This window comes from Falco rusticolus, chromosome 9 (assembly GCF_015220075.1).
Source record: "Falco rusticolus isolate bFalRus1 chromosome 9, bFalRus1.pri, whole genome shotgun sequence".
NCBI classification, from domain to species: domain Eukaryota; kingdom Metazoa; phylum Chordata; class Aves; order Falconiformes; family Falconidae; genus Falco; species Falco rusticolus.
The window spans coordinates 8,248,319-8,261,138 of record NC_051195.1 but is presented as its reverse complement, the minus strand read 5'-3'; the positions used below and the strand labels follow the sequence as shown (position 1 = coordinate 8,261,138).

The 12,820-nt window shown below is 41.1% G+C and overlaps 1 protein-coding gene across 1 annotated transcript in view; it reads right to left on the bottom strand.

Annotated features, from left to right (window-relative positions):
* Window positions 1-304: 304 nt before the first annotated feature.
* LRMDA (leucine rich melanocyte differentiation associated) overlaps window positions 305-12,820 on the bottom strand; it is a 680,164-nt gene continuing 667,648 nt past the window's right edge. The window contains exon 7 of the mRNA XM_037399990.1: window positions 305-2,520. Within this exon, the coding sequence (XP_037255887.1) occupies window positions 2,441-2,520 (80 nt within the window). The 3' untranslated portion in view covers window positions 305-2,440. The remainder of the gene's footprint in view (window positions 2,521-12,820) is intronic.

The following is a 12,820-nucleotide window of genomic DNA, read 5'->3' as shown; positions in this document are numbered from 1 at the left end:
ATACATGTTAGCAATATAAAATAATTATTCATAGATTATCTTTTTGATTTTTCAGAATCAGCGACATATACTGTGAACTCCCTTTGAGCAAATATTAATTAGGGCTTTACCATATTTAACTATAGGTATATAATTCCCCAAGTGAAAACAAAAAAACAAAATGGAAGAGACTGATCACATCTCATTCCAAAAATATTTTTGCCTCCAAAGCTTTGCTGGGAAGAAAACACTCCTGAAAATGATACAAATGGTTTTGACATTAGCAAAAGTAAACAAGCAAAATAAAGATGGAAAAATCATGCGGTCAGTTTGCAAGTGCTGTTTATTGTTTCAGGCAGGGTTAAAGCCTTTTATAAAGACAAGAACATATATGCAACCAGACTGAAAGTGACATTAGGTTATTCTAAACACCCCTATTCAGAACCCTGCTGCCTGTAATACGACATGGCCAAAATGTGCCGAGGCTTCAAAACAGACAATATGATATGAACAAACTAGGATTGCTGTTATTTTGGTAACCAAGAGAGATGACAAGTGCCCTAAATATTTCTAATGATATTTTTGATTAAAAAGAAGAGGCATGCAGTTTTCCTTTATCTAGTGTCTCCTAGTACCTCTAACATAAATTGGCATTTCATTTGTAGGCATGTATGACATTAGCAGAAGCATTACAAGTGCTCAAAATGTGCTTTCCAGACACCAATTTGTATGGCAAACAGCTCAGAGCTCAATTTGTGCCACAGGTGGTGTGAACTGGATCGTTCTGTGTTCATCACTGATTTTAAGTATCTGTTGGAGATTTATTATAGACATCCAGAGCGAATGAAGGGCTTCATTTACTGAGTAAGGCCTGAAACGGTCAGCAGCCGCAAGCTTTCCTTTCTCGCTCTACCAGTAGCCCATGCTTTTTCTCTGGTCAACCCCCATTTCACAATCGGCTTCAATATCCAGTTCACTTCGACCTGCAACATCAGCTGATAACTGTCCCCCAAAAGTAGGCAACTTCTGAAAAGTGACATTTTTTTTCAACCAGGAATGTGAACAAAGGCCACCAAGCAATTTCAAACAAGCCAAGAGCAGCCAGTCAGTGATGGCTGTCGGCTGGGACCAATGTGCATGGGTTTGGAACAGCCCAGAGGTCAGAACTTTTGCATATTCCTTGGCCAATTCCATCATACCTAGTAGCACTTAACACTACATATGCATAAAGAATTGGGATATTTTCTTCCACAGTGACAGGTTCACAATGCTAAATATGTCCAAACTATTTATCAGAAAAGCAGGAAATATGCCATGCATTTTTATTTTTTTTGACTGAATATTTGACAATAGCCTTTCTTACATAGGCATCAAAAGGGATTAATCGAAACTCATCTCTCTAACATATTAGTAAAGCTGTTAATTATGTTAATTTCACCAGTTACTTTTATTGACTATTTTCCCCTCTGAATAATCATACCCACCTGGTGGCAATTTTATTTTATATCACTCCTTTTAAGCACTTTTTTCTTTCCAAATTTAAGCATTTAATTCTAAATGTAATCTCTGTACAAGTTAAAAATATCTCATGCAATAAACCAGGAATAATACACACCGTAAATACGACAATTGAGGGCTTCTTCCAAGTATATTCAGTTAAGCCGTGCCACTATTCCACAGCATTAAAAAATGATCGCTTTACTGAAGGTCAGAGTTAGCAAATGTAGAGATGGTATTTAAAATTAGAAAATTCTGTTTGTCTGCAAAATTGCTTAATCATTTTCTTTTGCACATAGACAACTGTACAAATTGATAGCACTTTGCATGGCCAAAATATTTCCAGCATGTACTTTTTTCCCCTGTTGGAACAAAAAATAATCCGCCTAGGCTCATTTAGGGGTGGGGGTAGGGGGGGACACACCAAATAAAAAAAATACCACTGTGGAAGGATTTGTGTAAGCGTGTGCAAGAGGACAGGAACACGAGCACTTAATTCACATGAAAAAAATAAGGACAGATAAGGGCTTTTTCATTTGAAATTATAGCCTCTCTCTTTTTCTAAACATTTTGATATTGCCAGCCACTTTCGCTCAACAGGCAAGCTGGAGATAAACGCGCTGCTTTTACGAAGGCGCCGACCGATGGAGCATGCTCACTGAAGCCCCAGGTGTGACCCCTGCTCTTCTGTGAGCAGCAATTGGACCAGGCAATCCATCACGGTGCTCCTCCTGTCAGGCTGGGTGCTCGGCTGCAGCTGTCTGTCACACTGGTGGATGGGACTTGCTTAAAGGCAATCATGTCAATCTCTGTGACTACTCAGACTAAGATAGAAGGATGATCTTGACAGGCTTGGCAAAGTCAGCAGAAGGCACTAGAGGACTTTGGTTGCATGCTTAAAATTTAGATGCAATTTGTGCTTCTTATGTGGAGGGATCGAAGAGGCCCAAACCAACACTGTGTTTTATAGCTGGTCATCTCTGATGAATCTGTTGCCCTCGGAATGTTTTCCATAGTAAATGTAGCGGCATTTTCCCAAAATGCCTACAACATAAAGGAAATTAATTACAGTTAGGACAGCAATGGCATAATACATAATTAAAGCACATAACTAGGGAAATTTGAAGGAGGGAAGGGAACAGCTTTCCGTGGTCCTGCAAAAGAAAGTTTGTGCAATTGAAATATCCAGAATTACCACTTCAATTGACAGTTTTGAATCCACTGGGAAAACATGTGTTCAACTACCTGCGTGACCTATCCTGTTAAACATATATCCGCAAGTATCTTCAAAAATGGAACAACATAACACTGAAACACCGTGCACTGTATTGTAAATCACAGTGCCTCTCCCCTGGTTTTCAAACCAGAAAGTCTGGGTTGAAGTTATGTTTTGTACTCTCTGTAATCTCCGTGCTACATGCTTACAGGGTTTTCTTCATCATTCAAACCAAAAAGAAAAAAAAAGAGCAAATATTTACACTTTAACGCGGATCCTGGAAAAACCTTTCAAACCTTCACAAAGTCATCCTGCAGGCACCTAAAGCCATCCACGCTTTGCAGTGGCAGAGATCTGAAGCGACTGGCTGAAATCCACATGGGAAGTCATGGACACATGTGGGCTAGAACCTGGGACTTCCTAATGCTTAGCCCTACAGACTCCAGCCTTCACCCCAGACATAGAAATAAATATTTAGTAAAAACATTTCTAAAGCAGCTCTCCAAACAACATCCCACAAGCAAGATGCAATTATAAATTCTGCTAAATATTGATACATAGAGTATGCTTTCACAAATAAGCCAGAACACTGCTTTTGAGAGACAAGGCACATTATTCTAGTGGGTACAAGCAGCAAGATGCCTGAGGAAGCCTCAACTGCTGCGGGTGAGACACACACACACCTGCAGATCTCACTACCTTATTCAAAAGCATCCCCTCTGGTGGTACTAAGTGGTATGTGAAAGCGTAAGTTCACAGTCACATCCCACCTGTGAACATCCTCAAAGACGCTAAATTTTCCTAGCAGGGTTGTTCTTTGTGCCCCCAGGCGCATATAGTCAAATTAAAGTTGCCTCCCATGCACGGGAGGAAGGTGAAAGGGTCTCCTCCACCTTGGGAGCGCCTTAACACAGCAGTCGCCCCGGTACTCAGCTCACCTCCGTGAGGGCAAACATAGCCTACTGCAATGGAGACAAACCTGCCTTACACAAAGGGTAAAGACGAGGGAGGAGCAGCTCCTCAGTTCACTGCTGTTTTAGCTTTCCAGGACTCACACAGCAAAGACCATGCCTGTCACCTGCGGTATGAATTAAGTATGCAAGCTTTTATATTCTGCATCTATTTTTCCAGTATAACGTGCATCAGATAAGCAACCAGAACCTTGGAAGGCACGGGCTGTGCAAGATTAATGTTAACCCGTGCTCTTCTTCTTTCCTTCTAAGACATCAGGATAGTAACACATTCCTGGGGGGTGGGGGGGGGGGCGGGGGGGGGGAGGGTGGTGGTGGAAATAATAAATTGATAGGCCTGTCATTTGCTGTGAAAAACACATTCTTCTTCAGGATAACACAAATGGGGACTATATGGTGCACCAGCTGATTCCTTTCCCCTCCTCCACGGGGCTTTCTTTGATAATTTCAATTTCAATAATTTCACTCACAGAGCAGTTTCCACATTCAAGGGAAGATATTGTCATTCCTAACCAAGCGCCTGCCGACAAGCAAGTTTTTCTCCCCCCGAACAGACGATATTCCAAGTGAAACCGCAGCAGGCACAAGGCGGGCAACAAGGCCGTTTGGAGCTCTAAACGTAAAGGATACGAACGGTTTATTAATGGCATTCTTCAGACTCCTTTCTCGCTGGCATTGATAAAAGTCTCGTTTGAGGTCTGCCGTGTTTCTTAAGGACTAGAAGCAAGACTGTTTATAGAGAAGCCGGCGCGGGAGTGCTGTTTGATGAATGCTGGAGACTGTAGCGAGGTGTCAGTGCTTAGAAAATGAGGCAAGGACACGAGGTATTAATATTGTCAATGATCTCTTGACAGGAAAACAGATACTGCATTCACCGTCAGATTTAAATAGACATCAAGTGCATTAATGACAAAAGGGCAGACTTCAAACAAAGGGGGCTGTATGGTGCTGCGCCGAGCCCGTCTCCGAGTTGGCAATAACCTGATCTGAAAAGACACTGTCAGGGCTACAGACAGGCCCGGGATTGTGTGCAGTGACAGAAAACAGAGATGCTGACAGAGATACCGGTGCCATATTATGCCAAGTATATTCTAACACTGTCTCCAGCCCTAACTAAATCTGACATCATTTCCTATCGCTTATAGTATCCTCCGCTGCTCTGGCAGAATATTTCTCCCCAGACATCATTACAAACTCCACTGTAGTTTTAAAGTTACTGGCAGGCCTGTGCTGTCATGGAGGCTGGGTCTAGAGGCCTAAGGATAACCTCAGTCAATCTAAATTTGGAGTTTGCTGGAGAAGTGCTCTCATTTTCACTGATATCTCAGCTACTTGAGGTGATCTGAACGCTAAAGTGTGAGGAGCTGTCACCTTGAATAAAATCCTTAAAGTAAAGACGCTCAGTTCCCGGGATGTTCAGCAAAGATGTCGGACAGTCTGGCAGCGGGAAATGAAATCCAGCTGCTGCTGCTCGCCTGGGGATAAAGGTGCTTGGGCTAGTGACAGTTAAAGTCAGCTGAAATTTTTGAACTCCTGCAGCCTACAATTGTTTAAATTAAGGAAGTGTTGTCTCCGCAGAGATTCCCTACCCAGGCACACAGCTGTGATTCGATTGCCAGCCATATTACACACACTGCTCGGAGAGCCTTGGATAAAAGCATGGCTGAAAACGTTGCCACGAGACTCTGTTTATCAGGAAGGTTATTTGGAAAACAATAATCTTGCTCAGAAATTAAATGCGGTGACTGGTTGGGTTTGGGGCTTTGTTTTGGTTTTTCCCCCCTCTCCATTTTTCACCTCCCTTTGGCAACCGCAGAAAAACTCAGAGGACTACAAAAGGCTTCTGTGCTGCAACAAGAATTTTGATGCCAAGATGTGTCACACGTGAATTTAGGAAACCTCCTGCTTCTCTCTTACCTATCTGCTATGGTATTCATTCCTTGCAGTTCAGGGGCAGGAGTACACGCCAGTGTTTTTGCACACAGACAAGGGGAAGGACTAAAGGGGAAACAATACATCTGTGGCTGTTGCGGTGGTTTTTAATTAAAACATCCAGCATTTGCCATAATAAGCTAAGTATACCCCCTATACATCAAAACAACACACAGCATCCTGAATGAGGTTGCTGCTCGCAGTTCTTAAGAAATGACAACACAAGGTCTCTTGAGGGATCATCTTCCCTGAATGAGGCTTCTAATTTTTCTTAAGTAGCTGCTTCTACCATCACCACAAGCTGTTAAAACTATAATTATGAAAAAAATGCATTGGGAAGAATAATTTTTAAATTCACTCTTTATCTTTTAAATGCTTTCCCCCTTCGGAATGGATGTTCTAATTATGCTGGGTAAGTAATGACCTTGCAGTTGCTTGCATGTGTTGCAGTATCAGTCTTTCTTCACAAACACATTGTAATGTCAGCAACACCAGCTTTTCCTTAGCTGAGGAAAAAACCCAATTATCCAAATAAATAAATAAATACATACATGCATACTAAAGTACATGAAAAATTGTTCCAGTCATGTTTGCTCCTTTTAAATCGGACATGTGTTGCAAAGAGCTACGATGCAGTTGGACCTCTGTACACTTTCCTAGAACAAAAAAAAAAAGTTTGCGGATCTTCACGTATTACGTGGAATATATGCAAAATGGTAAAAAGAAGTTGTGATGGGATGTGCTAGACCTATAGATCATACAGCCTCAGTCACAGCTTGCCACTCAGCCCAGGCCAACAGTGACCTAAGGGAATTGTTGTCTGGTGGCATCTTGTTGCCTTTCTTGGTTTGCTTTTCTTTCCTGGCAAATAAAGGCTCTACATCTCTAAGAAAACCACCTCTCAGCCATCACAGCAGGGCCAGCTGTTTGAAACACAGCCTTCCTCAGTAGCAATCAGTTTTCTTTAAAAAGTAATTGCTAAAACTAAGTAGTCAAGCCAAAGCTCTTGCCACCCCCATCAAAACCTATTGCCACATCTGCCCAAGATCCCCCTCAGGCACCCGTTTTAACATCAAATGTTTTTAATAAAACCTTCTGCAAGTGAAAACAGCAAAGTATTCACAATTACATTTGTTTGTCAAACATATGGGTCTACAGTATTCATCAGGGATTACATTTCAGCATACAGTCCTCTGCCTGCCTTTCACGTGGGCTAACCACAGGTTGTCGTACTAGGGACTGTGGTCAGATAAAGTGTAGCACTTCTTACACAGACTCGATATTCTAGTGGAATTCCACTTCACCTAACTTTAATTTGAGTACAGTACCTAAATCCTCCACTGCCAATTTGTATTTGATCCATATTCATCTCTTTTCCCACAACCTGCTGTTGTATAGTTTTGCTATGGGCTATTAAACAGCTGCCATGTTCCACCTAGATGCTGGGTGCATTTCAGTCTCAGGTTATACTACCAATCTGTAAATTGTTTTGAGACCCTTCAGGATGAAATATCAATACCATTATAATTTTTTTCATAGGCACTTGGGCATGTTCTACAATTAATGAACAGAAGTTGCAAAATTCCCTTAAATATTAATATAAACTTCCTTTAAAGGAAAATAATCTCCTACCTACAACATTTAGAGGAGAATAAATGCCTATGTACAAACAGTTTCAAGTCTACAATGCTACTGATTTAGGCAAAACATCTCCATCAGTTGAATTAATTGAAAACTCTTAAAAACCTTTTCATCTAAGGGAGCTGGTTTGAAACAAAAAAGTCCTTTTCTACAGGGGCTTGGTAATTTTTAATTTTATATTTATCATCATGTAATTCTAACAACTTTATCTAGTTGTATAGTTGACAACAACTTATTTTGAATTCCACTTCGACTTACAATGAAAAATTAAGTACTAGAGATTTTCAAGAAATTAGGAGCCTAATCCTCTCACCTTCAGAAGCACATAGGTTATTTTTTCTGCTAAATCAGGACAATTAAACTATATATATACACTCTCACAGTAATTTTAGCTTCAAATATAAAATCCAAACACTTAATTTAATTGTACCCGAGTCATCTATGTTATATTCATCATTAAGAATATTCAAACAACTAAATGCTGTAAAATACATCAACATATTTCCAAACGTGCTCCTTCGAAATATTTGCTTTGTAATCCTCAATGAATCATTAAAGACAAACAAGAAAACCCAAAACTCCAAGAAAAGAACAACCCCCCCAACAAACAAAGCCAAACCCACAAAAACAGTAGCCTGACATTCAGCCAAATCAGCTAGAAACCGGGGAGCACAGATCCATGTAAAGCTTCACAGCACAGAAGGGCCTGGGACAGGGTGCAAGGAGAGGAGAGATGCTGAATATGTAACAGCCATAGGAAGAAAAGAATAAACAGAAAGTAGTGCACTTCTAGCTCTCCTGAGTCTTGTGGGTGTAACATCAGGGAGATACTTCACAAATAATGATGATTAAAAAAACCCCACCTTTCACACACAACACCCCCCCCCCCCCAAAAAAAAAAAAAAAATGCTGAGTGTTTTTCCAAGTCACTCAGTCTTCTAAGGTTCATTCATCTGCTTTAACTTGCAGACATTTATTTATTTATAGCTGGGCCTTCATAGCTGTTTATGTCAAAATACATTTTTATAAACAAGAACAATAACTTGAGCAATTAGAAACCAAAAATCTTTCACTTTTGGAAATATGTTAGACCCCAAAGTGGAAAAGAATGTTTGTTATGTTCTTGGTCCATGTTCTGTAAAATGGAAAAAATTTAATCAAAAATTTAAAACCATAATCTTATAGAAAAAGAAGGGAGGAAATGACAGACCAACTTTTTATACTTCACATTGACTTTTGGTGGAACAGAACATCCTGTGGAATATGATCCAGCCTGTGAAGTCTCTGACACAGGAATCTGAGAAGATCACTTAGAAGATGAGAACAGGGGTAAAGGATCACCCAGGTCACAAAGTCCTCCCAAAAGCAACCAAGCACGTAACTCAGAGAGGTCCACCCAGACTTCCACTCTGCCCCAGCAAACAGACCGCTGTCAGTATGGGGAAGCTTGAGCTCAAAAACTGCAATGTGACATAGGAAAAGAACAGAGAAGTTGCAGCTGCCCTCATTAATGTGACGGGATGTCCGACTACTACAATTAAATCTGTTTGTTGCAACCACAGTTTCTAGAATGCTCCAGGTTGGAGTCAAGACACAGGACCTAGACTCCTTAAATCAAGAACAGAGGGAGCAACAGAAAAGGGAGCATACAACAGATAAGGAAGCAAATGCCTTTGGTGGTGCTATTGCTGAATGCTGTAGGAGGGTTATCTTATAAAGACCTGAGATACCATAGTAATAAGCCAAAACAAAAAATTCCCAAAACCCGGTATCATAAAATACAAGTGTTCAAGTAACAAAAGCACAAATACTAACTTATCTCATGTTATAAACTAATTAATTTATTTTTAAGAGGTGAGAAACACTAAATGCAAGCAGAAATAATGCATAATCCCTCCAAAATTATCTGTGCATAAGGGGATGAGGTTATGCTTGAGAAGGCTGAGGACAGAGCTCACTGTGGCTAAAGCAGAATTCCACACCATGGCCACACAACAGTCTGCAAATACTCCCAAAGAGGTCTCCACGGATTAGGGAATGCGGTCCGTTATTAGGGAATGTGGACCATTGCAGGCTTCCTAGAGGAGGAGGACATTCCTTCAGCAGCAAACCACTGATCCTGATTCTCCCCTCCCTCTGTGGGTAGCAACATTAAAGGAAGGCAACCCTCACGTTCAGGGGAGACAAACAGCCTCTTTGCTCTGCTCCCTGCACAGGGATGCCAAAAAGCAGTAACATTTTCCTCTGGACACCCTACAGCATGGGGCACAAAGTGGTCTTTCAGACCAAAAGGCCCAAAATCAAATCTGTATCCAGTCTACAGCAATGGCGCTGGAACCGTACACCTAAGCTAGAGCTGAGAGGAATCAGAGCAGGCAAACTAAGACACTGAATTATTGCAAGTATCCTGCACAGACAAGTACTGTGACATGTCAAGTCTCACTGGCCTGTTTGTAGGAAGGAGGGGGGGGGGGGGGGAGTATGTGGGGAAGTGAGAGCAGGGGAGAGGAAGGAGAGCAGTCAACAGGGAGAGGATGTTGGAAAAATTTGCAATGAAGGTGATAGGAATACAAAGATGTGAAGTTTGCATCTCGGGCCAAGGGAGCTGCATAAATGTTCAGTGTAAACTAGCAGTCAAGCTGATGTGTGATAAAGCACAGCCTGCTGTAAATACACTTCAGGGCTCCCAATGCAGCTGGGGATGAAACTGGTAATTTGGAAGACGCGGGTGGGGGGGTGGGGGTGGCAGGAGAGAGAAAAAAGGAAAAGAAAAAAGAGGGGAAAAAAATGCACTGCAAGCTTTTTCTCACATAATCTGTTACTGGGAAATTGAGAAGCTTGTCCAAGTCCGTGGGAATAAGCTGATGAGCTGATACTTAATAATAAACCATATTGTGTCATGGTGTGGAGTCATCTAGATCCATTCAGGCCACAAACTATATTACTTTATACAGCCCTGGCTGACATACATTTAAAGCCCTCTACACATTAAGGAGCCATTAGGCTGACAGATTAAAAGTTATCTTGGAGCTAATGTTTCCATTATGCGTATCCTGGCAGTGGAACAATCAACACACTGTTCCTCAGATGTCATACTTTGTTTAAAAAAAGAGTAGGGGGGAGACAAGGGGGAAAGGAGGGTATCTCTCCCTCCTTGAATGACATTGACATGATCAGCTTTGATCTGGGCATGTGCTGTCTACAGATTCTCCACTGTTGGCTAAAATAAGAGCATTTAGGGCATAATACTTTAAATCATTAACCAGTTCCATACTCCTCTGGGTATCATTTTTACAATTTAAGGTCCTACTCTTGGGATTTCTTTGGAATCTTTCCATGCTTATTCTTATTGTAAGCATCATCAGAGAAACATACTGGGGGGGGGGGGGGGGGGGGGGGGGAATCTCCAGTGAAAATGAAGCAAAAAGCATCAAAGAAAAAACTCAAATGCTTTTGTCTCTTCAGTGCATCTTTGCAGTTCCTGCACTCTCAAATAATGCCATGGATGGAATTAATGCCAACTTTATGACAACGTATTTCTTGTTGAATATGTTGAAATTTTAAAGCAGATTTTTTTAATTACTGGGACATCTAAATTGTATAGCCAGCTAGGTATTGCCGTCAAAGAAAGCCAAGTGCACAGAAAGAATCAGCATGCCAGATATTACGGGTGAGCCAATGCTTAAATATGGATATACTGGATACCCTTGAATGGGATGGAAGAAAGGAAGCATGGGTTCACAGTTCTTTTAGTCTTGTAAATGCTTCTTCACATATTTCATTCTCTCATACGTGGTCTAAACCAAAGTAGTAAAGGCAGAACAAATTACTGTAAACATCCAACGCAAGTCAGGTTACATCTGTTAAATACCCTTCATCTCTAAAGCAGTGTCACAAGAACTTAATTGCTTTCTATCAATAACCGAAGACCCCAAACCAGCCCGGCAATTTTAGTAACCAGGGGAAAAAGCCACCCCTCGCCAAACCAGACCCCTCTCCCGGCTGCCCTCCCGCCAGGCTGCTTCAGGCCGAGAGCATCAGCACTAGAGGGCAGCATGCATTTGTCTAAAAATCGGACCACACCAGCAAACTAAATATTCCGATATGACAATTAAAGCAATACTGTTTGTTAGTTTTGCAGCCCATTTCTTGTTCTGGCATGATCAAAGCCTATATTTATACAACCTCTGCTTTCAGCCTTTCGCCTGGGAGCCTGACTTGTGGTGGACTAGTCTCAGTGAGCATCAGTTTGTGTATACAGATGCCTACAGAAGGATGTCACTGGGTAGTGGTCTGAACAAAAGGCTCCAAATGTTGTATGGGAAAGAGGTGACCGTCCCTCTACACCACCGGCTTCCACTGCAGCCGGGGGGAACTTGTTATTCTCTCACCTTCACAACATAAATTCCAGTGCTGTTTTGGACCATTTCTCTATTACTTTTGGTAATGCAACAGTACGATCACTGAAGTGACATGAGACACTTTTAACATATTCAGAATGGTGGAGGAAAGGGAGGTCATAAAATCCTATCCCTACCATATATTAAAGTTAATTTCTTCAGTGTAGACTCCCCGTATTAACTTAGAGGATTTTTCAGTTAATTTGGCTAACATATGCAAAAATGGCATTTCTGTGGGCTGCTCTATACTTTGGGCTACATTCTACTAACAATACCTACATCAATCAGCAATGGAGCAAAACCATAAAGAATGACAGGGTCATTAAGAAAACAGAAAGCGAGCATAGCTATACTGTACTTCACAAACTTTAACCATGCACAGATTGCATTAGCAGTAAAATGCAAGGGGGGGGAGGGGGGGGAGGAGGGAAGGAGGGAAGCAAACTCTTTAAGTAACTGTGATAGAATTAAACAAATGTATCATGATTTATGGGGCAGAAAGCAAACTTTTGGAATAATTGTTCGGAAAGTCTGCAAGCATTCCAATAAAATTACAAATTCTTATGTGAAAAAAAATTGAGCAGCAGGGCCCTTCTGGAGAGTTTAGACATAATTTGGCTCATCTCATGAGTAAAACTTGCTTTTGGATCTCAAATGTGTTCCTGCTGGAGGAGTTCACATTAGGGAAAAAAAAAAAAAAAAAGCCATACAAAATTCAGTCTGGCTCAACTGGTTTGAAATTTCTCAAGAGAGTCATCTGAAATAAAGACAAGTTGCTTTTTATTTTTAAAGCTGGGAAAGAAAGTCTCTCAAATAAAATTAAAGAGCATAATGAAATAGTGCTGCTGTCACATTATGATACAGTTAAGGGAACCTTCTATGCATGCCATTACTTGTTCCTTTCCACAAACCCTTCCCCAGAAACAAAGGAAACATTTAACTAATTGCTAATGATAGAACTTCTATGATTCTTCCTAATACAAAACCAAGTGGTGTTTAAGAAGCTGATACTAGAAGGCCCTGGATTCTCTTGATTTCCAGTGGAAGTTGAAGGCATTTGGCACTTTGTAAGACACATCCAGACCCCACACAACCGGTGAGCTCCTTTCTTTCTTCTATAACTGTGGCTATATAGCACCAAATGAAATCAGAAACGCATCTGGATCCAAAAACCTGAAGTGTTC